A 27626-nucleotide genomic window follows, 5' to 3' on the forward strand; every position below is an offset into this window, starting at 1 on the left:
GAAACAGATGGCAAGCGTGAGCCCCCTGAGCAGCGTCTGTGGTGAGTAATTCTTCAAGCCCCCGAGACAAACAGTTTATTACTCTGATATTGTTTTTAAAGTAATAAACAGATACGTGAAGGGGAATTCTCCTGGGATGGACTTTGTTGTACATTATATGAAGCGGTACTGCAAAAGATGGTTACGTACTGATGCAGGAAAAAATGCTGCCAGACAGAATAAGTAAGAAAGAAGTATACTGTCATTGTACTTACCAGAGTCTCTAAGAGGAGCTCTATGATCTCAGTACCGGGAGAGGAGACCCAAGAGTAAGCACAGGAGTTGTGCTTACTGAGCTGGTCGATACCTGAAGTGGCCCAACACCAAAGCAGCCAGGTGACGGCTCAGAACAACTCCAGATGTCTCCAAGTGAAAGAATCTTATAGAGACTGAGGAGAAGCTCACCATTTCATCGATGTCTGTGTACGACTCTGAGGCTGATCCATCGCAAAGCCTAAGAAATGGGTCGAATGGACAGCCGATGGGAGCTGAGAGCTCCACCCATAAGGTCGGCCTAGTAATTATGCTGCTGCCTTCTTGAAACAACCACATCCTTTTGATACCACCAAAAAGCTCAATATTTGCGATAGATTGCCTGGGTGGATAGGCATTTGATGAATTCATTGATTCACTTAAACTGATAAAAGGATTTTCAAATATCTCAAACTTTGCTGGTGAAAAGTAATAAGCCGCAAACTGACAAAAAAAAGTAATTAGGAAAATGCTGCAAACTGACCAAATTACATATTGTCAGATTAAAGAAGGGCTTAATCAAGTTTAATACAGTGCCAAATGATTATTACGAAAGATACATTTTCAGTTAAGAATTCCAAAAAGTTGGTAAACCCATTGATTTTGTGGAGAACACTGATACGCTTGTCAAACGCTGCAAGTCCAGTGAATTTAATGATGAGGAAGATATGCAAGTTAGTTATTGATGGATGCTTGTCCGATTCATTCAGATGTCAAAAGCTGAGCGAAACTCTTAGTTTGGGGTGAGTGTTGATGGCTGCCAGAGGTGAGGAGTGCGAAAGACAAGCTGCTGCTATGGAGGCTGGAGGTGCCCAGAGTGAATCGACAGGAGTATAAATAGTAAGCTAAAGACTGAAAGAGCCACAGTGATGTCTACTCCATAAAGAGGAATGTTTTAGATGTGGATTTTGTTTTCCACACAAGGCAGCTGTCTCGCCATTTGAACAATATATGTAAAGGCTGTGGGAAAGAGAACCATTTTGCGACTGTAAAGCAAAGGAAAAAGTGCATCACAGCGTGAAGACAAAATGGCCACCTGAACATTCCAGAGACCGTCTGACGTACCCTCACAAGGCCCAGTGGTGACATCAGTTGAGGCAAATTGACAGTGAACAGTGTATTGTCATCTAAATCCTTGTCGAGCAGTACGTCCGCCTCCATATCAGGTGAAAGTGAGGAAGACTGTGGTGCCATGTCTGTTTACCTCAAAGAAATGTGCGCATGTCGAACTGGCTGCATGTGAAGAAACATTTCTTTCAAAAGAAAAGTCGACATGCCAGAGCACCAAAGTCATACATCCTTGTCTGAAAATTTCATTGAAAATAAATGATTGCTCAATACCTTTTTATTATTGACAGTGGTGCAGAGAAATTCAATGAATGATCTTCATTGCCTCAACTTAAGCCATTGTAAACCAAAGTGTATACCTGGGCTACATCGTGGCCCATAAAAAGTCAAGGATCTTTTGTAGCGATATTGAAACACAAGAAAACAAAGGTGCAAATACCCATCTATGTGCTTTAAGGTACAGCGGCAAGTACCTGTCCGCTTAGTTTCAGTACCGCTGCTGAAATTGGACTGATTTTGTCAATTTCAGTGTGAATGCTCACCAAATAGTAAGCCAATTTCCTTTGTTTCAAGGTTTTGGAAAGCTTAAGGCTATGAAAGTAAAGTAGCATGTTAATGACTGCCCGTTATGTTGCTCGGAGAAGTAGGCTAGTTGCTTTTCATTTACAAGAAACTGATGAAAAAGAACCTAAATAGTTACCTAAACATGACATTATTGAGCGTTCAACTGATCCAACGCCATGGGTTTTTCCCACAATCGTGGTGCTCGAAAGGCGTAGATATGCGCTAGGCAAACAAGCACTTTAATGAGCACGACTTCCAGGTCCACACATTGCTGACATAAAGCAATTAAATGGTGCAAAGTTCTTCTCTCGCCTTGTTTTAAATAAAGGTTGTCATTAATTGGAACGCTAAGAATATTGCAGGTATATTGCAACCTTTTCTGCATGTCGCTGTGTTTTGATATGAGACTCTGTTTTGGTGCGTCTTCAGCTGCAGAACTTTTCCAAGACTTCATTCGACGCCACTGAGGGTTCACCCCTGGTAACTGCTATCTGTGCTATTTTTTTTTTCCCCCTCTGTTCTGCCATCCTTTTCTCTGCTGTGTGTTGTATTTTTTGTATTTGTTTTTTGAGGCGCTCCTTTTGCGCCCTTGCCCTCTGTGCCCTCCCCGCGGCCCTGCCCCCTTTTTTCTTCTGTTTCCCCTGCCCTCCCCGCTCCCAGTTGCTCCTCCCTCCCACTTTGCCTCTCATGGAGGCCGCGGGAAAGGCAAGCCCGTCTGCGCATGGACCACGCCCAGCACCAGAACCCCTGGAGCCCGCGCCCCCGCAACGCCAGACTGCACTACAACTCCAGCACCTTCCACGCACTCAACACCGGACGAGACAGCCCCTGCTACCGGGCCACCCCGAAGCGCACCCAAGGGCCCTTCGCCTGCCGGAACTGCAGATTCACAAGCATCCAGCCCGCCAAACCACCTACCAGAGAACCCAACCACCTCCGCTGCATCCTCCTCAACACCCGCTCTGCCCGCAAACACTCCATTGAGCTCTGGGACCTCCTAGACGCCACTGCCCGACGTCTCCTTCTGACGGAGACCAGGCTGAACGCCACCTCAGCACCAGACATCGCCATAGCCATCCCACAGGGCTACAAGATCTCCCGCAGAGACCGCACCAACGGAGTGGGAGGGGAAATCGCCATCCTCCACAGACAGACCATCAGAATCTCGACCAACACCGACGGCACCCTCCCCACTGCCGAGCACATGCACTTCCAGATCCACACCGACCTCAACACCACCCTCAGAGGAACACTCATCTACAGACCTCCCGGACCACGACCACAGTTCAGCGACACCATCACCGACCTTGTCGGCACCCACGCCCTTGCCTCCACGGACTACATTCTCCTCGGGGACCTGAACTTCCACCTCGAACAACCACGCCAACTCCACCGCCCTGATCGACAACCTCTGACTCAATCAGCTTGTGACGACACCCACCCATGCCGCTGGACACACTCTGGACCCCCTTCTTCTCCACAAGCCTCCACGTCTCCTTCAACCACACCACCAAACACTGGTGTCAAGCTATCCTGGCTGGGGGCTAAAAGCCTGAAACCGGTCTAGGATGCTTGTTTCCAGTTCAGGGAGGACCTGGCCTGGCAGTTCGGGCTGGACTGTTCCCATTAGGCACAGAGTCAAAGTCCATCTTTAGCAAATAACCGAAGTTCCAGCCACAATATACATCTTCAAAGTCTGTCCCGGTGGTAGAAAGGCAAGGAAACAGCATAGGAGAAAGAACAGGCACATATTTAAGACAGTAGATTCAACCATTTGCCCCTTATCTTATGAAATGTCTCGGGACATCCCCTGGCCTCAAAGATGGGTTCGTCCTGACCCGCAAAACAATCCACCCCTCGTTGCCACTTTCGCACGGTAGGAGGTTTTGGCCTGAGCCCAGACCACCGCAATGTCACGCTTGGCCACTGCTGTACCCTGGAAGTGTTTGTCGGGTCTAGAGTCGTCCAGCCCATCGAAACCCCCAGCAGAAGGCGTATGGGATTGTGAGGGATCTGCCACCCCAGAGTCTGTGTAAGCTCAGACTCCACTCCCGACAAAAATGAAGCCAGGGCAGTACCAAACCATGTGATAGAAATCGGCTAGAGTGTCGCCACAGCGTGTGCAGTCTGGAGATGCTTGATTCCCTGCCTTTTTTTTTTATTTTTTTATTTTTGAAAACCTTTATTGGTGCATCAAAGAAATACAAATAGTGGCCTACAACCCTCAGGCCGGCCACAAAACTGTTGAGCACAAAAGCATACAATACGGCGACGCAGTAGCGTATCAATATCAATGGGTAAACATTTAGCAGTTACACTGGGGGTAGCGTGCTACCGCGCCTCAGGAGTGATGAAGGTTAATTTTAAAGGTTTTCATAGCAAGCATCGATGTCCAACTATTCCGTTACAATAAAGAAACATAATCGTAGAAAGACCAGGGTACCTGGAGACGTGAGATGGTAGTAATGATGGAAGCACACACAACCCATCTGTTCAGATGACAAACCCCACCCAGCGGCATGGCGGCCAAAGTGTACGCCTCAAGAAGGCAGATCCAAGGTCCTAACAGTGATCCACCGCCACCCGCCCGCCAGCAACATCAACACGAACCCAAGAGAGAAAAAGGAAAGAGACAAATAAAGGGAAGAAAAAACAAGGCACCATAGGAACAAAAAGAAACGAAAAACCCATCCCCCAACCCCCACCCTACACGCATGCGAAGGCTACGGCCTATCCCCCCCCTGCAGCGCGTCTGTCGCCCCATAAACCCGAAATATAGAATAGAGAGTAAGAGGAAGAAAGAAAAATATAAGATCACCTTAGATATAGGGAGCAAGAAAAGAATTTCTATTCTAAAACTCCCATAAAATAACGAACCCCGGAGGAGGGCCATATGGACTAATTCCCGTTCGCCACCACCCGCTCAAGTTCTACACCACATTTACTACATCAGAGCATTACAACCGACCCTATCACGAAAGAGGTGGGACTCCTAAGCAGAGCCCCTACAGACATCCAGTCTACGTCCCAACCCGAGTCCCTCTCAGCTGATCAGAACAAATTTAGTACCACCCTCAGTCGTCCCCGGGTTCCCAGCCACCAATTACATCCACATCGTGTGAAGAACCAAAAATCTGATGCATCAGGTGAAGCCCGTAATGAAAACAAACATGTCACGTAATAGCAATCGCAGACGAGAGTAGGGGAGCACACAAATGTATCTACACCAATGTGGCAGCAAGTGTTCCAGTCCGGGTCCCAGCCAGTCAATCAAGCAAGAGCAGCGGGGGAGACCACTGCAGCCCCGGTCGAAGCGTTTGAAAGGGTCTAGGAGGGCGTCCAATAACAAGAAAAACAAGCTTTCCTAGCCCTGGCCCGATTTCAGGTGTCCCCCTGTACGTGGCTCCGGAGACAGGGCCTCCCCATATAGAACAAAGGGGTAAGATGGCCGCCCTCGGCATGAAGAAGGTCCCCTAACACAAAATGGACGCCACCAGCCAGATGTAAAGATAACGATGTAGAAGAGTACTGCTCCCAATGCCGCCCAGCAGTGAATAAGCCAGTTAAATAAGATCTCACCCCACTTGCGATATACAGTCAAGGTGAGTAGCAACAGAGCCAGAGGATCCACAAGCAAGGACAGCGACTTAGTATCCAAGAATGAAGGCTGGGGCAGGGTAGGAAACATTGTAGCAGCGGAGGCACGGACTGACGATAACCCAGCAGAATAGTCGCTGTCAGGAAGCTGTTCCAGTTCGCAAGTAGACGGTAACACTGTGGCAATGGCACTGCAAGGGGGGAGCGGTCGGTGCAGCAAGGGGAGCCGGTCGACGTTATACTCTGCAAACCAAGAGCGGCTACATCCAGCTTCGCGCCGAGAGCGCGGGAGCAGTCCAGCCATTCCGCCCGTAAACCAACAATCGCTTCAAGGATGGTGATGGCGGTGGGCACAGGCGGCTGACTCAAGGCATTCACAGTCCGCAGCGCGCCCCAGCGATCCACATGCCTTCCGAGGCCATGCGGGGCAACCCAGTCAGGAGCCGAGATGAAATCCACCACTGGCACAGGGGGGACGGCCGCCATTTTCCAGACGGGTAGGGGAGCACCGGCGGCGTAGGCAAGTCGCACAATAGACAATGGGGGGGGGGCCAAACTCACGACCCGGTCCGGGCACCACACTACACCGTGACAAGTGATACAATCCACCTCGTGTAGGCTCAGCAAAGGAAACGGTCAGTTCCTTGCCGACAATGAAGAAACCCCCAGCGCGGCTCACCTCGGCTCTGCACAGTGAAAGGGCAGCGGAGCGGACCCTCAGTCAGTCAGTTCTCCGTCCCAAGGGAGAAATCCAGTGCGTGCGCAGCCACAGACCGCAGAGCGGCAGAGGGTGCCAGCGTCCCCACTCGTCGGTCAGCCGCGAGTCCTCCAGCCGCTCAGGCGGCACACAAAAGCAAGGGGTCCTGTCTCCGGGTAGACAATGGACGGCGGGCGGAACGCCTATATCTCCGTCTTGCAGGCAGGTGGGGAAACCGGGAAAAACACCCCCCGGCAGCAGCGCGCTTCCCCCGTGTTCCGACGGTAGCGCCGTGAAGGATAAGGCTCAGGATAGTAGTGCCGGGAGTACAGGATCAGGGAGCCGGGCGTCTACACGTCCGTCTCCGCCGCCATCTTGGCTCCTCCTCTTGATTCCCTGCCTTGTACAGGCCATGTGGAGATAATAGAGTTTGATGAGGCTTAGCTTTGAGGAAATTGTCAGAGTTTTGGGGGCCATAAGGGCATTTCTCCAGTCTGCCTCCTCCAGGGGACCCACCCAAACCTCCCAGCGGGTGCGCAGTGAGTCCAGGGGGACAGGGCTGTTATTAACAAGGGAGCAGTAAATCCGGGACACACTCCCTCTGCCCAAGTCTCCCATCATAACCTGAGCCTCTAGCAGGCTGAACTCAGGAAGCAAAGTGCCTGATGGAATATGTGTAGTGAGGGCATGCCGGAGCTGCAGATACCTGTAAAATTGGGTGGGGTGGAGGGAGTGACTGTTTGCAGATCCAAGAAGGCCCTAACATGATTGCCCACCCAGACATCTCCAAGCAACGAGATCCCGATCCGGTCCCACTGCCGAAAGCCCTTGAGGGACGATGTTTCACTCAGCCATGTGCCGTGCCAAAAAGGTGTGTTGGGTGAGTCTCTTGTCCTGCCCTGCGTTACACAGGGTGGAACGCCAGGCTACCAGAACAGCACTAGTGATGGGTGGAATCGTCTGGGGGATGAGGGCCCTATATGAATAGGCTTGGATTTGCAGCAAGTTCATCGTGTGGCTTTCGGTCCGATAAGCCGGCTCAGACCAGCCGCCAGTGAACAGTCATGAACGACCGTAAGTCTGGTGGTCAGATAGTAGAGGTGAAGATTCGTCATTCCCATACCCCCATCAAAGGTAGGAATCCAGTATCGGGCCAAGGCTATAATTTGTCTCCCACCTCCCCACAGGAACCTGGTAATTACCCAAAGTCTCTGAACCAACTACCCGGAAGGTGAAAGGTGATGTTCTCTAAAATGTGTAGAAAACGGGGGAGAATCGTCATTTTAAAGAGTGCCCCCTGCCAAGGGGATTGAGAGAGATTGCCAGAGCTTGAGGTCTTGTTTGGCGTTGGACTTGGCCCTTTTGGCAGGTTCACCTCTGAACTTTTTGCCTTAAGCTCTGACATAGTGGTAGTGATTTTTGGCCTCTGTGCACTTTAGTACTGTGGCCCAGAGTAAAGTGCGTGTGCTCACTGAGGGCGTGTGGTGAGATTGGCCTGCCCTCCCATAGGAATGCATGGGGGATATGTGTGTCCATGGTAATTCCTGGTATGAGAGGAGTGCAGGGGCTAGTTTAGTTTGTATGAACTCGTGAGGATAAATGCTGTGCAATGGTGTGCGCAGATTTATGGTGACTGGTGGAGAAATACCACTTTTAGAAGTTGGCATTTCTGTGTACTGTGTGCCTGCCTGATGTGAGTTGCTTGTGATTGACAGGAGCTGAGACGTGTGAGTGGCTCCAGGAGATATGGGGAGTCTGCCCAGTGGTGAATAGGGAGATCTGCATGTAGATGGGAGGGAGGAGTTGCACCTGGGTCCTCCACAATGCTGGCTCCGCCCCCTGTGGTGCATCTAACCCCTAAGCCCCTACCTGACAAAGGAGAGGGAAGCTGAGCAAAAAACAAAGTGCTCCAAAGCGCCCCATAACCATCTGGCTCCCCCCATGCCCTGCACCTTTACACAAAGGGATCTGCTAATATAAATCTAGGGGGTGTGTCCCCATGAAAATGTTCAGTTCACTTGACTTTAGGGGGGTGCTTGCTGCTGCTGGGTCCCAGGAGGGACCACCATGGGGGCTGCCTCCCTGCTGGAGGTCCCTCTGTGCTGGCCCCTGGGCCCAGCTCTGCCCCTGAACCCCTTCCCTGGACCTTGCCTGTTCCTGTTCTGTTCCTGATCCTGACGGAGGGGGTCTTGCTGCTGCTGGGGCCCGGGAGGGACCGCCATGGGGGCTACCTCCCTGCTGGAGGGCCCTGTGTGCTGGCCCCTAGGCCCAGCTCCGCCCCGGAGACTCTCCTGGACTTTTTGGCTGTGGAGCTATGGCTCCTAAACCTGAAGGGCGCTTTGATTTACTTTCCCCCAGAGGAGGATTGCCTGGGGGCCACGCAGCACTGAGCTGCAGCCCTGGGTGAGGGAATACCCCCCCCCCCCCGTTACGCTTTGGTCACTGGTGTCCACCCATATTTTTATCGTGGGTGCCCAACCCACATGGCCGCTTATTAATTATTTTGAATTGCGGGTGCCCACCCCTCTTTGTACTTTAAATTGGGAGGGAGCCTACCCCTCATGGTCCTCGTTATATTACTCTTAAAACGCAGTTGCCCACCCTGTGTTCTACTGCTGGGAAATATTCACCGCCGCAGCCCGCGCGCAAAACTGGAAGTCAGGCAACGTAGTGCTGACGACGGGCGGAACTTTCGGTTTTTCGAAGTCCTGCGCATGCAGCTGGTGAAGGGCAGAGTGAGAGCATCCAGGCAGAGCCCACCCCGCCCTGGACCAGTGCCCCAGAGAAGTTGTCGTCTCAGGCCATCAGCGGGGCTCCCTTGAGCTGCTGGCAGCCCTGAGTGAAAAGGGAGAGCATCGCAGGGATCCAGTGGGGGAAGGGAAGCCCCGGAGTGCTGGCCTGGCGAATGCGAGTCACTGGTCCCAGGAGTGGGCCCGGGTGAAGTGATGCCACCTTCCGAGTCGAGCCTGCCCCCGGGAACCAGAGAGCCGGTAAGTGATGGCTCTCCTTGTGAAGCTCAGATCCTGAGCGGCCTGCTTGGAAGCAGGCTGCTCCAACGTAAAAGCCCAGAGGTGCCGGTGCATGGTCCCAGTGGGGGCTCCCAGTGCATATGGGTAGTGCCTGAGCGAGCCCGCCATGGAGGGCTGCTCCCCCCCATGGCCATATCTATTTTCAAGGGCTTCCGTGGGGGTTCGGAGGGCTTAGAGCAGCCCAGGCACAGTGTCAGTGGGCAGTTGCAACAATGGGACCTCAGTGATTAGAGAGCCCTTGAAAATAGATATGGCCATGGGGGGGAGCAGCCCTCCATGGCGGGCTCGCTCAGGCACTACCCATATGCACTGGGAGCCCCCACTGGGACCATGCACCGGCACCTCTGGGCTTTTACGTTGGGCCCCCTTGCTCCTTTCTCAGCTGTCCTGCGAGAGCGCAGACATCTGCAACGTTCTGCGCAAAAGTAGTCTATTGTCCCGGAGAGGGACAGGAGAGGCACAGTGAGTGCCCTGCCTTTTATTGTTCACAGCTGCTCAGCAAGTTCCTGACAAGTATTTGTAAATGTATTAGATTTAGCCTATCTGATTAGTAATAAGCTTTTTTTTGTAAGCTGTAGCTTGCTTGTATTTGTACAATATAAGTTACAGAAAGTCTATTAACGTGTTATGACTTGTCTACAAGAAGGCAATATGTTGTGCTACTAGTGGTATAGTGCAGATAAGTAGTAGCAACATTTTAAAAAATGAAACCAGGAAATAACGTTAATTTATGTAATTGCAATATTATAGGTTTAGAGGAGTTATGGCAACTTTTGGGTCTGGTGTCACTGCACCTTTTGAAATCATGACCCTAGTTGCCTATAAGGTCACTACACTTGTGACTGCACATTTAGTAGTTAAATCTAGCAATATTCTGCGTTTAGTGGGGTCCCTAGACCTTTTGCCACCAGTGTCGTTGCTCCATTCAAATCGAGCCCCCTTTAACTGAAGGATAACCGCAATTGTCTGCCTGTATAGTAGTGAAATATCGCAATATTATGTGTTTAGAGGAGTTCTGACAACTTTTGGGCCTGGTGCACCTGCACCCGATTTTTGGGCCTGGTGCACCTGCACCCGATGCACCATTCAAATCATGCCAGTTGTCTGCAAGGTAACTGCACTTGTGTTGTGGAAATGTGCCTTTTAATGAGCACACTGGTGCAGGGATCACCCTCATCTTGTCCATGGGTCCATTGACCAACAAAATGGAGATTGGCACTGAAGCTGGAATTCAAAGAACAAGTTTATTAATCGCTCATGAGTGGGACCATGCCCATACAACACCCTCAAGTGTTCCAGGAGGTAGTACATTGAATACACAGACCATGGTGCTTATATACAGAGTTTGTTGCAGAGTAAGCATGTAGTTACAAGTAGAAGGTACAGGCATACGCAGAAATAGTTACTGACAAACAAGGACAGATGGGAGATCACTTAGTCGGCAAACTGGGAGGGGGAACAGAACTGCTTACAGCAGCCAGAAATAGTCGACAGTTGCATCTTTAACCAGGTGCATTTCAGCAGCTACAGGCCTTTGCTCAGCATATACATTGCTTTGGCCCAGTACAGAAGGAGTTAACTAAAGCTGGTGACTCGAGCAGAATAGAAGGGCAAGCAACAGTAAAGACAGAAGAATTACATAGCTAACAAAATGGATGCCACAAACAAGATGGCTTCAGCTTATGCTAACAAAGTATTTCAGATTTCCACGGTGTCTGCCTGTTTAGTTGTAAAATATAGCAATAATCTGTGTTTAGTGGCGTGCCTGGAGCTTTTGGTCCAGATGCCAAGGCACCTGCAGCACTATTAAAATCATGACCCTAGAGCCTGCTAGATAACTTCCCTTGTGACTGCCAGTTTAGTTGTAAAATATAGCAATATTAGATGTTTAGAGTTCTGGCAACTTTTGGGCCCGGTGCTACTGCTTCTGGTGCATCATTCAAATCATGACCCTGTTGTCTACAAGTTAACTGCACTTGTGACTGCCTGTTTAGTAGTCCACTATAGCAAAGCTCTTTTATGTTAACTTGATTTTAACCCCTTACCTGCACAGGCCCACTGGGCCGTCCGACGTCACGGTGGGCATGTGCGTCGGGCGTCCTGGAGCCGTCGATCTGCGCAGGATTTTCCCGCACCGTGGGGAAATTCCGGCAGTGGTAAAGGGGTTAACATGCAAGGTTTATTACATTTGGAATTTGATCATAATGACCAATTAGATTAAGTTGAAAACATCCGATAAAGCATGCTAAGAATGGCACTGGGGCATGAATAGGAAATGTCTCGAAGTTCCAAGGCCAAAGCATTTACTTTACACAACTAAGTAATGATAAAAAGCAAGCATTCCAGCAAATTGTTAGAAGCTGTCTGCCTTTTTTTCGTGGGAGAAGATCTTATCTTAACTTTGAATGGGGCTTAAACAGTGTGAACAGCCTTAGAAGTTTCGTAAATGCATGCAGGGGAAGTTGACAAAAAAAGAGTTCCACACAAGTAAATGAACAAAGTAATTCAGCCTTGGTAACTGATTGAACCCCCTTTTAAGATATATTAAATACAAGAGATTTCACAAGCACCAGGTGGAACCTAAAAACAGTAGAACCATTACCCCCAGCTTAATGCTACTTATTTTGCCAACTTTCTCAATGATGGAGTCTAACTCGAGACCTGTAATTCACTGCTTGTTTCAACGGAGACTGTTCAGCTTATGCATGTTTAAAAAAAACCAAAAAAAAAAAAACCTTTAAATTACTTAAGTCTAGCGAATCAGTGAAAGCTGCTCTAGCTTGGACCTAGTGACTGCTCCTATCGAACCTTTAAGAGCTGCAGTAAGTGACGCTTTTCAATGCCCAGTGATTTTAATATGTGAACACATTTCGGATATGAAAGGGTGTATGTAGTCTGGGAAAGCCTTTTTAATATACTTTTTGCTTCTTTATTGGAAACAGTCGGTTTTACATGTCATAGCTGTTCAGAAACATTTGGTGGAACTGATGCTTTTAAAATTCATCATTAGAGTATCGAATATAAACTGCAGAGAGTTTGTGTTTTATTATTTTAATACTTTGCCTTGCTGAAGGTGAGAGATTCTTTTGACTTCAGATTTAAAGTGATGAAGGGGTAAACCCTTTAACTTGATGATTTTCAGTTTTTAATATTTGTTTCTCTTAAAACATGTTTTTGACGTGCGTTTTGACCAGTTTCTAATGTATGTACCAATAATGCTTGATATGTCCTTATTATAATGGCTAGAAGAATAAATTTGAGTGAATACTTTAAAAGTAATGCAGACTTTTCCAACCATTGGTCTTTCACAAACATCTGAAGAAATGGATGCACAGTTGGACGAAGTTCTTATAACCCCTTCCATGGTGGCGGAGGAGGAACAATTGGAGAAGGCTGCAGAGGAAGAAGAGAGGGTAATGTTGGAAAAGGTAAGGTTCCTGACTGGAATGGCCGTTTATTGGGGTTGCTGAATGTGGGTTATGATTTGAAAATATAACCCAGTATTTTCAAAATCTTTCCGGTTTTGCATCTTACGAGTGCAACTTTAAGATCTGTCAATACTTGTGAAGCAGTTGCTTGCAGATAACCCCATCACTATCTTTCAGCTTCTTATGAGGATTAAATGGGGAGCTGTTGAGGTTTTATAATTATGTAGCATAGAACAGTAAACTCCTTTTTACATAGTCTATAGGTGCTAAATTTCTGCCATAAGGGCTGATTGCCTATTGTTAGTCACCTAATAAAAACCATTGCAAGTGTCCGTTCTGCTCCCATGCACCAATCCTCCACCACATACCACTCTTACGAACTAGCTTAAAATTGCTGCTTTGTAGCATTAATTATTTTTTTAACTTTTATTAAGGAAACCGGTAGGACTGAAATTGTGAAGTCTCACTTGAGAACACCAAGTGTGGTAGAGCCTGTAACAACTTCACTAAGTATTACCACCAGTGAATGGGTGCTGACCTTTTTCATTTTGTTGGTACCCTTACTTGTGCTTCATCTGGGAACTGTAACCTGCCTGCTATGCTTTCCTCTGCACTAATTGATTAGGTTTCACTTGGATTTTGATTTGACTAAAACCTATAATAAACTTTCTGCAGCGAAAAAACAATTGCTTTGGATTTCGAAACTGCATTTCTCGCCCTCTTTTTAGACCGGATTTGACAGTGCAGCCGTCTACAAGACCTATAAAAAAAAAAAACCAAAACCTACATGTATCTCAAAACAAAATCTGCAAAGATGACTTCCTAACTCCTTTCCCAGGCATATGAATCACCCAAAAATCACAAATCCAGCAAATACCCACTCACGTGAATCCTAAGTAAAAAATTTGCTGTTATAGCCGAAATGAGCCATGGGGTCCTTCTGAATAAATTTTTGCTTTTGATTTCTAAATTCCAACCAATCTCTTGACCACTACTTTGCACAGGTTTGGAAGGTTAGTTAAAAACATCCTTGCCATTGTCCTCGTGTGTTCATTTCGATTATACCCTTTTTAGTGGAATGCTGTTGAAGACCAGACCATCATAAGTCCTGTATTTTAGTCACCCTGACAAGACTCACAATTGATGGACGGAATGCAGAACAAATCAAAGCGTTCACACCCAGTCAAGAGATCTGGGTTAAATCCATAATTCTTTTGCTCAGCCTTGACCCGTTGCCTCATGGGAACAGTCCAGCCTGAACTGCCAAGCCAGGTCCTCCCTGGACTGGAAACAAGCATCCTAGGACTGGTTTCGGGGGTTCACCCCTCTTCAGCCAGGATAGCTTGATTCCAGTGGCACAGTCAGCCCAGGACCCACGTCTGGGCATACCTGGCGCACTTAGGGCGAGAAAGCAAAAGACACACAATTGATGGACTCAATTGAGAACAAATCAAAAACATTCACCCCTAGTCAAGAGATCTGGGTTAAATCCATCATTCTTTTGCTCACCATGCCACCCCAGTTTAGACCTGGCCATATGCAAACCAGCCTTGACCCTGTGCCTCATAGTTACCCTGACTCCTGTTCTACTGGCTTTTCTGCTGGCAGGCATTGAACAGTTGGCTGCAGACGTTTCTTGAGCAGGTATAGAAATGTTTTTTTCTGTAGAATGAGGCTGTATGAAAATTGCCTGCCCACCATTTAAACAATGTGGGCTTTAGTGCTTCACAGGATGTTATACACTGAAAGAAACCAGAAAAGCGCAAACTGAGTGCTTCAGAACTATGCACTCCTGGCCATCTTCTAGTCCTTCAGGGGTGTGGAATTGTTTAAAAAATGTACTTGTCCAGTGGACACAACTGTGCAGAAAACTACTTGTCCTGCAAAGAAATCTACTTGTCTTACCTATTCCCAAAATCAATTAAACTGACCGCCAAAAGCATATGTTTGGTCTTAGAGAGTGCATTTTAGACATCCTAGTGCTTGAAGCATTGAAGCTGCCTCTTGGGAGAACAATGTCAACAAAGAGGAAGAATACAGGAATCCGAAATTACACTTTACCCGGTGTACGCTATACTGGTAAATCAATATTACATATTTACATGATGTACTTTTTGGTACAAGAAATTTACAATAAATATAAAAGACGGTCACAAATCAGCTAGAACCAAACCGGTATCTGATACCCAGGCAGGAGTCAGAGGTGCATATAAATATGATCTGTAACAATGTCGATATATGAGTGCCCTACACAGTGAACCATGACTTTCCTAGCTCTGATGAGAAGAGCAGAAGACATCTGCCTTCTTTAGGGGATGGTTCTTAAGATTTCAGCCCACATAGTTCAAAGAATCATCTATCAAAATATGTGAGCTTTTCACTTGTACAAATTGGACACAGTGACATTGTTATGACAAATCTTGCAGCCAATTTGGGGTGGAGGTACATTTAGACCTGTGATGTAGAAATCTCGACATTCCCAAACGGAACACAGATAGTTCTAGAAGTATTACTAAGGTGTGCATGAGAGTCGATTGCAGTACTGGTAGGCTGGTCAGTAATATCTTAAACAAGCCCAAGAGAGTATTATTAGAGTATCAGGCAGTCTTGAAAGAGATTGCATACTGGAAATCCAAGAGGTCTTAAGTAGAGGCCAGGTGCTAACTGCCCTGCATCTGCTAGTTAAATAGAACTGGCACAAGGAAAGTTCATGTTCTGTATTGCCTATCTAAAATAACGTATGTAGTGGATGATATTGAGACCAAGGAACGATCATTGATTCTCTTATGTATATTGTTAGTTTCAGCACCCGAAGTACAAGCTGCAGAAATGTGTGCCTGTGAAAGTAAGCTGGTACGTGTATACTGTGACAGTAATTGACCGCAGTAATTGAAACCTTAATGTTCCCTTTGGATGGTGGTATGCTTCTGCGGCGCTTAGGACAGAAATTTAACCACTAGAATAGCTGTGCTGTTGGGCTTCATGGCAACTCAGAGCTGCTTTCAGTAGGCCAGGAACAGAAGTGGTTAGCATTTGCTGAAACAGTAATTTTCCAGTCAGGACAATCTGTCCCCAAATAATGATTGTATGACGGAGTATTGTTGACAAACATATTGTTGTCTAAAGATATTTCACAAGAATATTTCTCCTTTGAGTCCACAATATGCAGATCACTCTCTGTGGGGGCAGAGAGTGGAAGGTTGCTTACTTTTTGATTCCAAGTCTTTAACTTCCCACTTCAGAGAAATGCTAATTACATTTGTACATCGATAAAGTGGATTCTGACTTAATCTACTAGTAAAGATCATGTATGCAGGGTTATTGGGCCTCAGACGTGTTGTTATTCTAGGCAGGTCCGCTTTCAAGATCTGAGACCCCAAAGACTTGCATTTTTAAATAAATTACACTGTGGTATAACCAGACACCCAGGAAGAAACGTGAATAGGGTGACTGGCAGGGCAAATCTAGCCAAAAGAACTCTGGGGCCTGATGACAAAAGCCAGTATAATCAACTTGTTTGTTTTCAAAATGTTCCCCATCTTTTCAAATGGAGGCTTGAAAGTACTCTAGCAAATTGTGGGGGATATTTTGAAAGGGCTTGTGTGCAGACACAGAGGATTTTCACCCGAAACTTCAACTTATGAATAGTTTTTACTTTGTGCTATCCAGATATGCTCAACCATCATTTTGTCCCAAGAAAGCCAGATCACAAGTCTGCAGATAGACAGAAAGGAATGATAGGTTATAGAATACGGTTGAAAATCAATGGCAACTTAAAGAAGGAGCGACATAGTTGGCTGTTAAAAAGACAACACAAGAAGTCGGAGAGATGGGAAGAGTGGAGATTTAAAGACATTTGCAAAAGGAGAAAGAGGAGTGGAAAAATAGGATGAAATTTAACTTCCAGTAAACGGGACAGTCACCTTGGTGGTCATTAGGTTAATTTGAAGGTGGCTGCACCAGTATTCAGCCTCCAAAAATGTATAATGTTCCCAGTATTTATTAATACTTCACAAATCTGTAGGTGTCTCCCCCAGGACAGCAGTCCGAGAACAAGTCCATAAAGACCACAGAGGCACGTGTTGCACCTGTGCTCTGTACACAAGAAGTTTTAAAGGAAGCACTTGTATGACAGAGGTGACAACACTTACATTCACATCAACATTACTTTGGCTCTTGAGATGGAAAAGGTGTTACAATTGGAGTCAGTGATGACCAAGAGTTTACATGGAGAGTCAGTGATCTATTGGGGTGTGCAGGGTGAACAACAGAGGGAAGCAGTGATGTCCTGAGGGAGGAGTTACACACGGGGGTAGTGATGCAATGGGTGGGCAGGCAGGAGGAGTTACAGAGGAAGACAGTTACATTGGGAACCACTGATGGCTCATTAGTTCACAGCTAAAGATGGGAGAGATGTAAAAGAAGGAACCACTTTTGGCTTCAGGGGAGGAAATGCAACAAAGCTAGGGTTATGCTGATTTTTAAAGAAGAGAGATGATTTGGGGTTTAACAGAAAAGGGAGATGAGAAACACAATTAACTAGATGGATGGTAGAGGGCAGAAAGAGAAAGGAGGGCAGAAGGGCAGGGAAATGGAGGAATGGTGGTTTCACCCTGGTAGTTTGAGAGCAGAGGAAGGGAGCTTAAGTTGGCTAGAGATGTAGATAAAAAAGCAAGAAAAGAAAGGGGACTTTGATGGGGTAAGAAATACAGCATGCAGGTTAGACTGGGTCCCAATGGGAAACTGGACATATGGCAGAGACTTTAGACACAACAAGAGAAAGGAGATAAGTTGGGCAGGGAATTTAAAAAATGACAGTTTTGAAACTGCAAACAGGAGAAAGAAAGGGTTGAAGATATCGCGCGAGATGTTTAGGGTGTTACGTAGCAAGTAGAGAAAGTTCTATGGTTGGTACTTTTGTCATTTATGCTGGCTGACACAGAACAAGAACACATTCAATTGCTCCTACTGCCTTTACTGAGAGGTTTGCAAAGTTAGCTGTTTCAGCTTAAAGCAATTGGAACTTTTCCATCTAGTGTATTCACTTATTTTGCTTGTGATTACCTTCCAGTAGAAAAAACACGTCCTTCCTTACTGCCTGTGAGTAAATGCCTTGGATCTGTGGTGGCATTTCATGTTCAGCTCCGTTGCAAGATGTAGCTGAGAAATAAAATCTGGGGCACTAGAGGTGGATTTCTTTGAACACACATTACCTTCTCAAACCAGTTTACTTTCCTATTTTTAAGAAGAGCTTTCCTATGCAGTGCATAAACACACTGTCCTGCTATACATGTTGCTTTAACTATTTACCCCCAGTCCATTTGAAGTACATTTCTGCCTTATGTAAGCAAACCATGCACCAGGCTCTTATTGAAATGTGGCTTAATTATCGGCTGCCATACGAGGGTGCGGAGCCTCTAACTTTTAATCACAACCACTTAACCACATGTGTGATCCTGGGCAAGTGTTACATTTTCATGGTTCTTCTGTCCACATCTTCCAGGATTGGTTGTGCTTGGATTATGGTTAACCCTTTGTACTAAGTGCTACCTAAAACAACTATATATTTCAAAACAGCACAGGAGCCAGTAGTTTGACCAGAACTTTGATAGTGTTTGCAGGGGCAGCGAGGTCAAAAAGAGATTTCAGAGACATGCTTGCCATAAATTAGAAAAAAATGTATGTTAATGGGAAGCCTGGGGGCATGTATGTCTTTAGTGAGACTAGAGCTCTAGTCCCTGTGAGGGCCTGAGGTCACCTATCCCGTAGCAGACATTGTAAATGGATAACTTTTGTCCTGGCTATGGAAGAGATCACCCTTAGTCTAGCGTCCCAGTGCTTCCCTAAAGTCATGCTTGCTGCACAGAAAAGCATGTAAAGTCCCTGACAATTTTAGGTACAAGATTTTGGTAACATTATTTAATTGAATTTAAGGCGCAGGGATTTTAGTTTGTGTTAAATAAATTATTTGCAAACCTGCCTGCAAAGGCAAACTAGGTTTTGCACCTTTTTAATGTCTTTTTTCGGCCTTTCATTCCCGGATGACGAAGGGATAAGTCGAGGACACCTAGTTTTCCAGGTAAAAGGCATTGGCAAGAGGCAAGACCAAATAAGGCACCGGGTAAGACGTGAGAGGCTCATGAAAATGGAAGTAACGGCCAGCGGGACAGGAGGCTTCATGAGAGCCCGCAGGGAAAGTAAGGAGCTCTAATGTAGACCCTGGTTGAAACATGAGAGTCCCAGGGGATCGGAGCAGGGGCTGCAGGTGAGGCCAGTGGGGAGCACAGACACCAGATAAGTGCAGAGGGAAAGCAATGTGCTGAGGCAGTAGCCCATGAATTACACTGCAGGCCTCAAATGCAAGTGAGTGGGGTGCGACCTGGGGGCTATATCTGAGAGGCCAAAGGGCAGCACATCAGAAGTATGAACAAAGAGCCCAGGTGAGAGCAGGGTTTGCCAGCCTCTTACCCGCCCATGCAGTGGCTGTTCTCGGACTGCAGACGCAGCGTCATGTTTCCCTCTTGCTCTAAGGAATGAAAGGGGCCAGAAGAGGAGCCCGGAAACTACAAGAAAGCTTTGTGGAGAAATACATAAATCTGTTAGCTGACAGCGCTGTGCAATTTCTGTATGCAACCTGCCAATTCGAATTTAACCATGCTCCTATTCACTGGAGACGATGTGGCCCAACATCCAGAGCGTCCGGTTTTGGAGCTGAGGAACCAGGTTCGATTTTCACTGTCTGCTCAACATCCTGTGAGTTCTAACAAATCTTTTAATCTCCTCGTACCTACAGCAATAAAATATGAATGCGTCCTTGTGTAATGTGACTTGCTCTTCTATAAGGCACTTTGTTTCAGTCAGGTGTCTCGATTTACTGTGGTGCATGATCTCCTTGTCCTTAGGACAAACCATACATTAAAACTTCTTGCCCTTGCAAGGAATCTAGATGTCTCGGGCGTCGGGCGATACGAATTCCCCACAAAGGAAAACTTAAGGACTCCTTAAGTTTTCCTTTGTACCCTAACTCTGCCTCTAGACAAGATGTCACATTTACTCTGTAGTTTTGGACCCCCGTTTGCATAGATCTTATGAAACTGCAATTTTAAATGATGTGAATCTTGGACATGAATGCACACTGGCTTCTCAGACTATTTTGCTGTTGATTAGCAAAATCCTGGATGTCCCTTTCCCATATTGTAGATTGTATCTGGTGGGGATTTATCACTAGTAGTTCAAGTCTCCATAGTGAATCAAACTGCGTACACCAAAGATCTAGGGCAAGATGCATCAAAGGGTTTTGGCCATTCTGTGTCTATGGGAAAATGTGTTCATGCATATGGCCCATAGATTCTACAATTCAAAACTAATCTATATCGAATGAATCTAGCAGATGGGATGCTGGTTAATTCAGGAACAAAGATATGAGATCATACTTCTGAAGTAGACGGTAACAGACGTTTCCCTTCTGAATTTGCAGGGGCTTTTTTTCATACTTATTCAATTAGTTGCATTCTTGAGATTAACTAGGAATTTAAGGTAAGGATTGTTCTTCAAGATTAGTCTTGAAGTAAGTGTGACTATTCACAGATCACAGTAGCAGTGCATCATACTTAAAATTAATTTCAGCAAGTGTGTTCCTGTAATTCAGTTCTAACTCCAAGGAATAAAACCAACTTCTACTTAATTACTGCTTTAGTGTATGTATTAGTTTTATAAAGTGCGGTATGTCCTCTTTTTAGTCGCTGCCGGGCCTAGGACACGTCCAAGAAGTTTCTGATACGAACTTGGTGTGATTTGCATCTCGCACCAATCATTCTTCAGGTAGTCTTTGTGTCTACTGAGTGTATTTTACCGCCCTCAAAACAGGATTGTGATTTCCACATAGTGGGATATTGGACTCCCAGGGACCTGTCGTCATGTTTTAGGTGCCTTATCGTCTATGAATTAAAGTTCAAATATGGTGATAGGAAGGATTAGCAAGTAATTGTTGGCATGGCACGATCTACCTGATGGGATAATGTAGAACACCTAATGGCATTCATCGCGGAACCCCAGTACACACCGGTGTTACCAGAGACCTAGGAGGTAGATGCAAGTACCCTGACAGCAAGTGTGTGTGACCGCATTAACCCCCAACTATATTTGATATATAGGAGAAGCTGATCTTTTCAAGACACCTCTACAGGTCATCTGGCTTTTGAATTTTGAATTTCCATTGACACATTTTGAAATATCCACTGGAAGGAATACTGGTTTTAACGTATAAGAGTGCAATTAATACTGGGTTGCAGATTTAGTATTAAATCTTTTTATTGTGCAGCATAGAAAAACACAGCATCTCACACCACCAATGCATCTGACGTACGCGGCGGCCATGTACAGTTCAATAGTGCGAATACGGCCGGTAAGTGCTCCTACTGCAAGTGTTAACACAGCAAGCTGCCTACAACCCATCTGGGCCGGCCGCGTCATAAAGGCTGAGATGCATATGCAGGCGACGCTGACAATAGAGCACAGATATGCAAGAATAACAGAAGGAAAAAAACAAACCCCAGCCCCCCCCACCCCCTCCTCCCACAACCACCCATCTCCTTGTCCACAGCGCAAAGACTAATGCTATAGCGGATCACTACCCTAGTGGGTGCCATCGGGCCCGTGACTCTTCAGTGCCTTGCGCTTGTGTGGCTGCGTCTTGGGATCCGGGAGCTGAGTGTCCGCCAGGCGCACCAGTCTCAAATAGCGGGGACAACTCAGCTCCCGGAACTCCCCTGGGACAGGAACGGTCGCCAAAGTGCTGCAAACTCCTCCCCCTTCCCTGGCCAGTGACAATTTCTCCATTCCCAGGATTGCCCACAGCCTATGTAGCCAGCCTGTTTGTAGTGGCGGCTGGACGATTCTCCAGTGTGCCACAACATTTTGCACAGCAGCCCCTAGCGCAATCGCAATAAGCCTCCCTCTCCAGGATTTAAGGGGGTACATCAGAGTGTTAGGGAGGACCAATAGGACAAAGGCCGGAAACCGTGGCAGCTGGGTATCTAGGTGGGAGTCGATCAGGTCCAAGATCGAGTTCCGGTATGGCTGAAGGCGGTCACAGCTCCAAAGCAAGTGTTCCAACGTTCCCAGTCCCCCACACCCCCTCCAGCAGTGGTCACTGACCCGAGGATCCCATTGATGCAGCAGTTCGGGTGTGTGCTACCAGTAGGTGGCAATTTTGGTCATGGTTTCGGTGAGGCCTGTGTGATGGGCAGAGTGCCTAGCTCTGTAATAGACTCCCTCCCATTCCCTGCGCGTGAGTTGTCTCCCCAGGTCTCTCTCCCACCTGGCTCTCCCCGCATTGTATGTGTATATGTTGGTGAGGAGCAAGTGCTGGTACAGATCTGATAAACTTTTTGTCGGATGTGCGTGTTAACAGCCACTTCTCGTATGGGGTAAGGTGTCGCTGCGCGCTGGGCCGGACAGATGGGTGAAGAACCCAGTGACGGACCTGTAGGTAGGGCAGAGGATCAGTTTCAGGTATGCCATAATCTTCCTTCACCTTTTGGAATGGGAGAATGCCTTTCAGATCGAACATGTGTCCCGCATCCCTAACGGTGTCTTCCGCCATGTCGCGTAAGCCTGGGGGTCAAGGCCAGGCGAGAAGTCAGGGTTATCGAAGATCGGTGTCATGGGAGAGGGAAAGGAGGTGAGGTCTCGCTTGACTGCCACTCTGTCCCAGACATCTAGAACAGTACTGGTGATTCGTGAGGCGTAGAGGTTAGGAGGCCTATGGCAGCGCAGCAAAAACGGGATGCTCTGGAGTGTACGCCCAGCAACCGCCTGGTCTTGAAAGAGCCAGTGTTTGGCGGATTCCAGTTGGTGCCACTCCACCAGAGTGCGTAGCTGAGTTGCCTGGAAGTAAAGAGTAAGGTCGGGCACTCCCACGCCACCATGGTCAGGGGGGAGTGTGGGGACTGTGTGCTTAAACCGCAGACGGCGGCCTTTCCAGATAAAACCTGCTAGATCCGTTTGGGTCTTCTGAAGCCATCCCGCTGGCGGGCACAGAGGAAGGGTCTGGAATATATAAAGAATCTGGGGCAGCAGGGTCATCTTTATGGCAGCAATCCGACCCAGCCAGGATAGTCAGGTATTTCCACCATTTGAGGGTATCCCGAAGTTGGGAGCTGAGCTTGGCATAATTAGCGTCCGTGGAGGCCTGCACTGTTGGGGCCAATAAGACTCCCAGATAAGGGATGGTTGACTCCTACCACTGGAGGTCAAATTCAGCCTTGGCATCCTCTAGCACCTCCGTTGACAGTGACAGATTCAGGGCTTCCAACTTCGCCACATTAATCTTAAAGCCTGAGGCCTGTGCGAAGGTGTGAAGCTCGATAAAAAGCGCCCAGAGGGATTTCATCGGGTTGGTTAGAGAGAGTAAGATGTCGTCAGCATACAAACTGATTGTGTGTGTGTCTCCGCCGAACGGTATGCCTGTAATGAGGTTGTGATCTCTCACCCGGCACGCCAATGGCTCCATGTAGAGCGCGAAAAGAAGGGGAGAGAGTGGGCACCCTGCCTGGTCCCCCTGCCAATCGCAAACCTCGGGGATGTGTGACCGTTGACCCGGACTGCGGCATTAGGTTGGCGATAACAATTGAAGATACGGTTGCGGAGGATTTCTCCTATTCCGAACCGCTGCAGCACTAACTCTAGATAGGGCCAATGCACCCTATCAAAGGCCTTCTCCGCATCAATCTTGAGGAGCATGCAGTCCGGTCTCGTCCGAGATCCGACTTCGATGAGGTGGAGGACTCGCTTAGTGTTGTCTCTCGTCTGCCGCTGTGGAATAAAGCCCGCTTGATCAGGCTCCACCAGCTGTTGCATATAGGGTGCAAGCCTACTGGCCAGGATGCCGGTGTAGAGCTTTAGGTCGATGTGCAGCAGGGAAATCGGTCGGGAGGAGCCGCACCGGGTGGGGTCCTTTCCCTCTTTGGGGATCACCGAGATGGCAGCCTCCAGTAGGTCCGGCAGGATGGCGCCAGGCGTGTCTAAGGTGTTGAAAAGGTCCTTCAGCAGCGGGGACACTTGTGGGCAGAAGGTCTCATAGAAGGCCGCTGTGTAGCCGTCCGGGCCAGGAGATTTCCCCAGTTTCAAGCGAGAGATCGCTGAGATGACCTCCTCCAGGCCTATGGGTCGGTCGAGAAATGCCATCTGCGCTTCATTGAGTGACAGGAGAGTTGCACCTTGCAGGTAGCTATGGCCATCCCGCAGGGCAAGGCTGTCTGCTGTGTAGAGGTCAGCGTAGTAGTCGCCGAAGGCCGCGGCGATAGCCGCGTCTTCAGTGATGGGACTGCCGGAGCTGGGCTGGAGGGTCCAGATCTGCTGCCTCTGGCGCTGCTCCCGTAGCCTGCTCGCCAACAGCTTCCCGCAGCAGTCACCCCCAGTATAGTACGCGTACCGAAGACGCATGGCGGCATATTCCGCTACGTCCTGGTCCAGTGCCGCCAGCATCTTCCGTTCCGTGCAAAGTTGCCGCCACGCCCCCGTGCGTTGGTGCATCTGTTCCAGTTCCGCCACTCGCTGAGTGAGTTCGGCCCTTTCCTGCGCGCGTTCCCTATTGTTAGCTGTGGCTATAGAGATGAATTCGCACCGGAGAACTGCCTTAAGGGCCGCCCATTGTGTCGCTTTAGAGGTATCTCCGTTGGATTTATGGGAGAGGAACTGAGCGAGCGCTGTGTTAATCCGCTCTAGCGTGGTCGGGAGCTGCAAAAGGTTATCGCGCAACCGCCAGTGCCGCTGCGGGCCGGGCGCCGCCGAGACCCGGAAGGATGCCACCACTGGTGAGTGGTCCGACAAAGAGGCTGGGAGTATTTCCACGTCGCCCACTTGACGCGCCAGCTGGGAGGAACACCGAAAGTGGTAGAGTCGCGCATATGTTTTGTGGGCAGCGGAGTAATAAGTGCATGCTGTTTCCCGCGGGTGTGCGTGTCTCCATAGATCAACGAGGTCCAGGTCTGTGATATGAGCGTGTCCCGCCTCTGAGAGAACTCCCGCCTGGCCGGACCTTTGACCGGAGCGGTCTGCTGTGTTGAAGTACCAGATTCAGGTCACCCCCGAGTAGTAAATGTGGATACGTGTTAGCAGTGGTGGCCTCTAGGGCAGTGTGTAGGAATACCTCTTGGTTTTCGTTGGGTGCATAGATAGTGGCCACCAATGGTGCCTGTCCCGCTACTTGGAAACGGTGTACCAGCAACCTACCCCTGATCTCCGCCTCCTTTTGCAGGACCCTGCCCCCAAATGACTTGGCCACCAATATCGCCACACCGGCCACCTTCTTGTTAGCGGACGAGAAGAACTGCCAGGGAAAGGATCGGGATTTGAGCCTGTGGTGATTTTTGGACAGCAGGTGGGTTTCCTGCAAGAGGCAGATGTCCGCCTTTGAGTGCTCCAGGAGAGACGGGACCACCCTGCGTTTAATAGGGTTGTTGAGCCCTCTCACGTTGAGTGAGAGAATTGTTAAGTGGTGTCATCTCAAGCCACTACGTGCGGCACCAGGCCCGCACCGGCCCGTAGCTAAGCTGTTCCCGGAGAGTTGCATGCGATGGCCTAGATAGTCCCGAGTGAGACACAAAATATTGTGGACAAGGAGATCCTCCCCCCACCCCCTTCACCCCACTCCAACCTCGAGTGTCCTGTATGCGAACATTGTCCCAGTTCCAGCCATTAGACCAACTGGATCTGTGGTAAAGTAGAACGTCAATGGGGAAGCAATGGCAACCTGTCTGCTCCCCGCCCCGGCCCTCTCGACGGCTGTGTACATCAGCGGGTCAACCCGGCAGGTCCCCGGACGTGCTAGCAGTGCCTTTTGTCACTTCTCTGATAGCGTCCGCTTGATCTTGCGCCACCGTTTCGGGGTTGGGCTTGCTGATCTTATTCTTGGGGCGCTTACGTCGCACCTGTTGCCAGCTGTCTCTAGCGCCTGGTAACGGCGCTGTTTGGGATGGGGAAGTGCCAGACTCGTCCCCCGAGCCTCCTTCGTCATGTGGGATGCCTAGTAGGTCGCAGGTGTGTTGCAGGGACCGAAGTTGTTGAAGGTTCCCGTTCCATTTGAAGATGATGTGGAACGGATGCCCCCAGGAATATGGCACACCCTTCTCCCGTAGAAAAGCAGTGTTCTTCTTGAATGCCCGGCGCTTCTGTAGGGTAATAGCAGACAGATCCTGAAAGAGTTCCACTGCGTGGTCCTTATAAGTGAGGGGGTGTCGCTGCCGGGCCAATTTTAGGATGCACTCCTTGAGGGGAAAGTCCGGGTGGAAAGCTAGGATATCTGGGGGGGGGGGTTGCTGCACGGCATGGAAGACCCACTCTGTGCGCTCTGTCGATCCGGATCTCTTAATCGTCAGGTTCCCCCGGAATGTCTCGAAACAGGCCCTGTAGATAGGTTGTCACATCCCCCCCTTCGGCCTTGGACGGAACGCTCCGGACGTGGATGTTATTGCGTCGGGAGCGATTCTCCAAGTCCTCCATGTGGGCCTGCAGATCAATCTGTTGCTCCTGAAGCCGAAGTATTTCTTGCTGAAGTGTGTACTTCTCCGCTCCTAGCCATATCCGCTGTCTCCACCTCCGCCACTTGTTCTCCAAGCTCATCCACATCTCGCCTTAGTTCCCTGTACCCCCCCGGCCATCTCCTGTTTGAGTCTGTATGTCCTCCTTAAGGGAGGTGAACAGCGCCTCTATAAAGGACTTCGTGGTTGGTGCCTCGCCGTCTGCCCGGTCTCCATCTTGGGCTGCGTCACAGGCGTCGGTTTGTCGGGGCTTTTCTCGCTTTTGGCCGCTCCCTTCACCAACATGTCTGTTATGGTGCGCCCCGTTCTACGATTTGTTGAGGACATGGCCGGGCCGCGGCGGCAGGCCTGTGGCTCCCCACCCCTTGGACGCCTCCCTCCTCAAGGCTGTCGGTGGGCCCAGCGGTCGTTACATTCGGGCATGCGGGCCCAGTCTTGCCGTGGACGCGTGTTGGCGGTATGGCGCGTTGCGGGAGGGTGTCCCGGCTGCAGTGGTGTCTGCCGTCCCAATGGTGCCTGGGGTTGTAGTCCGGGCTGTCTAGTGGGGGCTCCGGATAGACGCCCCCCGGGGTAGATGTAAAGGGCGAGCGCAGGGCTCCTGCGAGAAGCTGCCCCAAGGGTGGCCGGTGATGAGCAGCGTAGCCTGCTCTGACGTCCCTGGGAAGGTTAGCCGCGTATGCACGGCGGGGCCTGCGCGTGGGGCCCCGGCACTGGGGCCCCGGCATTGGGGCCCCGGCACTGGGGCCCCGGCACTGGGGCCCCGGCACTGGGGCCCCAGTGGCTCCGAAGTGGACGCGGTTGCGGCGGGTGACGCTGGGCCGGGTCTCGTTTATGCTGTGTGGGACCCTCCAGCTAGTGCTCGGGCCTCGAGGCAGGGAGCCCTCGCTTCTCCGTCGGGCCTGACCCCTCAGATCTTGCGTGGGTCGTCCAGGCCGTGCGCCGGAGGCTCGAGTTATCTCTCCCCCCCCCCCCCCCGAGTCTCCCTCTCTCCTCCCGCTAGTGCGCTCCTCACCTCCGGTCCCGTCAGGCCTCCGTGCGAGTGCCGTCCGCTCCGTCCAGCCACCCAGGATGGTGCCGCTGCTGGCGCTCTGTTGCACAGCCCGTCTCGGCCGCGATCTCCTTAACCTCCTCCAGGCTCCAGTGCCACTGCTTTGCTGTCGGCGAAGCTTTGGGGTGCACGGCAACAGCCCGCACTCGGGTCAGGCGCTCCCTCCGGGACCCGCTGGCGCCCCGTAAGAGCAGGCCCCAAGCCGGGCCCTAGATTTCCTCAGCTACGGCAGGTACCTCCGTGTCGCCCCAGTCGAGCCGTCACCGGAGCAGTCTGCACCCGCCGCGACCCCCGGGCCAGAGTCACGGGATCGCAGGGCCTCGCTGCCAATCCCCCAGAGAGTGGATTGACCTCTGGTCCTCT

General features: G+C 49.4%; 1 protein-coding gene across 1 annotated transcript in view; it reads left to right on the forward strand.

Moving 5' to 3' along the window:
* LOC147668706 (lymphoid-specific helicase-like) overlaps positions 1-27626 on the forward strand; it is a gene marked incomplete at its 3' end in the record, with an annotated part of 82801 nt that overhangs the window by 11834 nt on the left and 43341 nt on the right. Inside the window, exon 2 of the mRNA XM_086948493.1 lies at positions 12568-12674. Within this exon, the coding sequence (XP_086804619.1) occupies positions 12568-12674 (107 nt within the window). The remainder of the gene's footprint in view (positions 1-12567; positions 12675-27626) is intronic.

This window comes from Lissotriton vulgaris, unplaced genomic scaffold (genome assembly GCF_964263255.1).
Source record: "Lissotriton vulgaris unplaced genomic scaffold, aLisVul1.2 SCAFFOLD_5614, whole genome shotgun sequence".
Lineage (NCBI taxonomy): Eukaryota > Metazoa > Chordata > Amphibia > Caudata > Salamandridae > Lissotriton > Lissotriton vulgaris.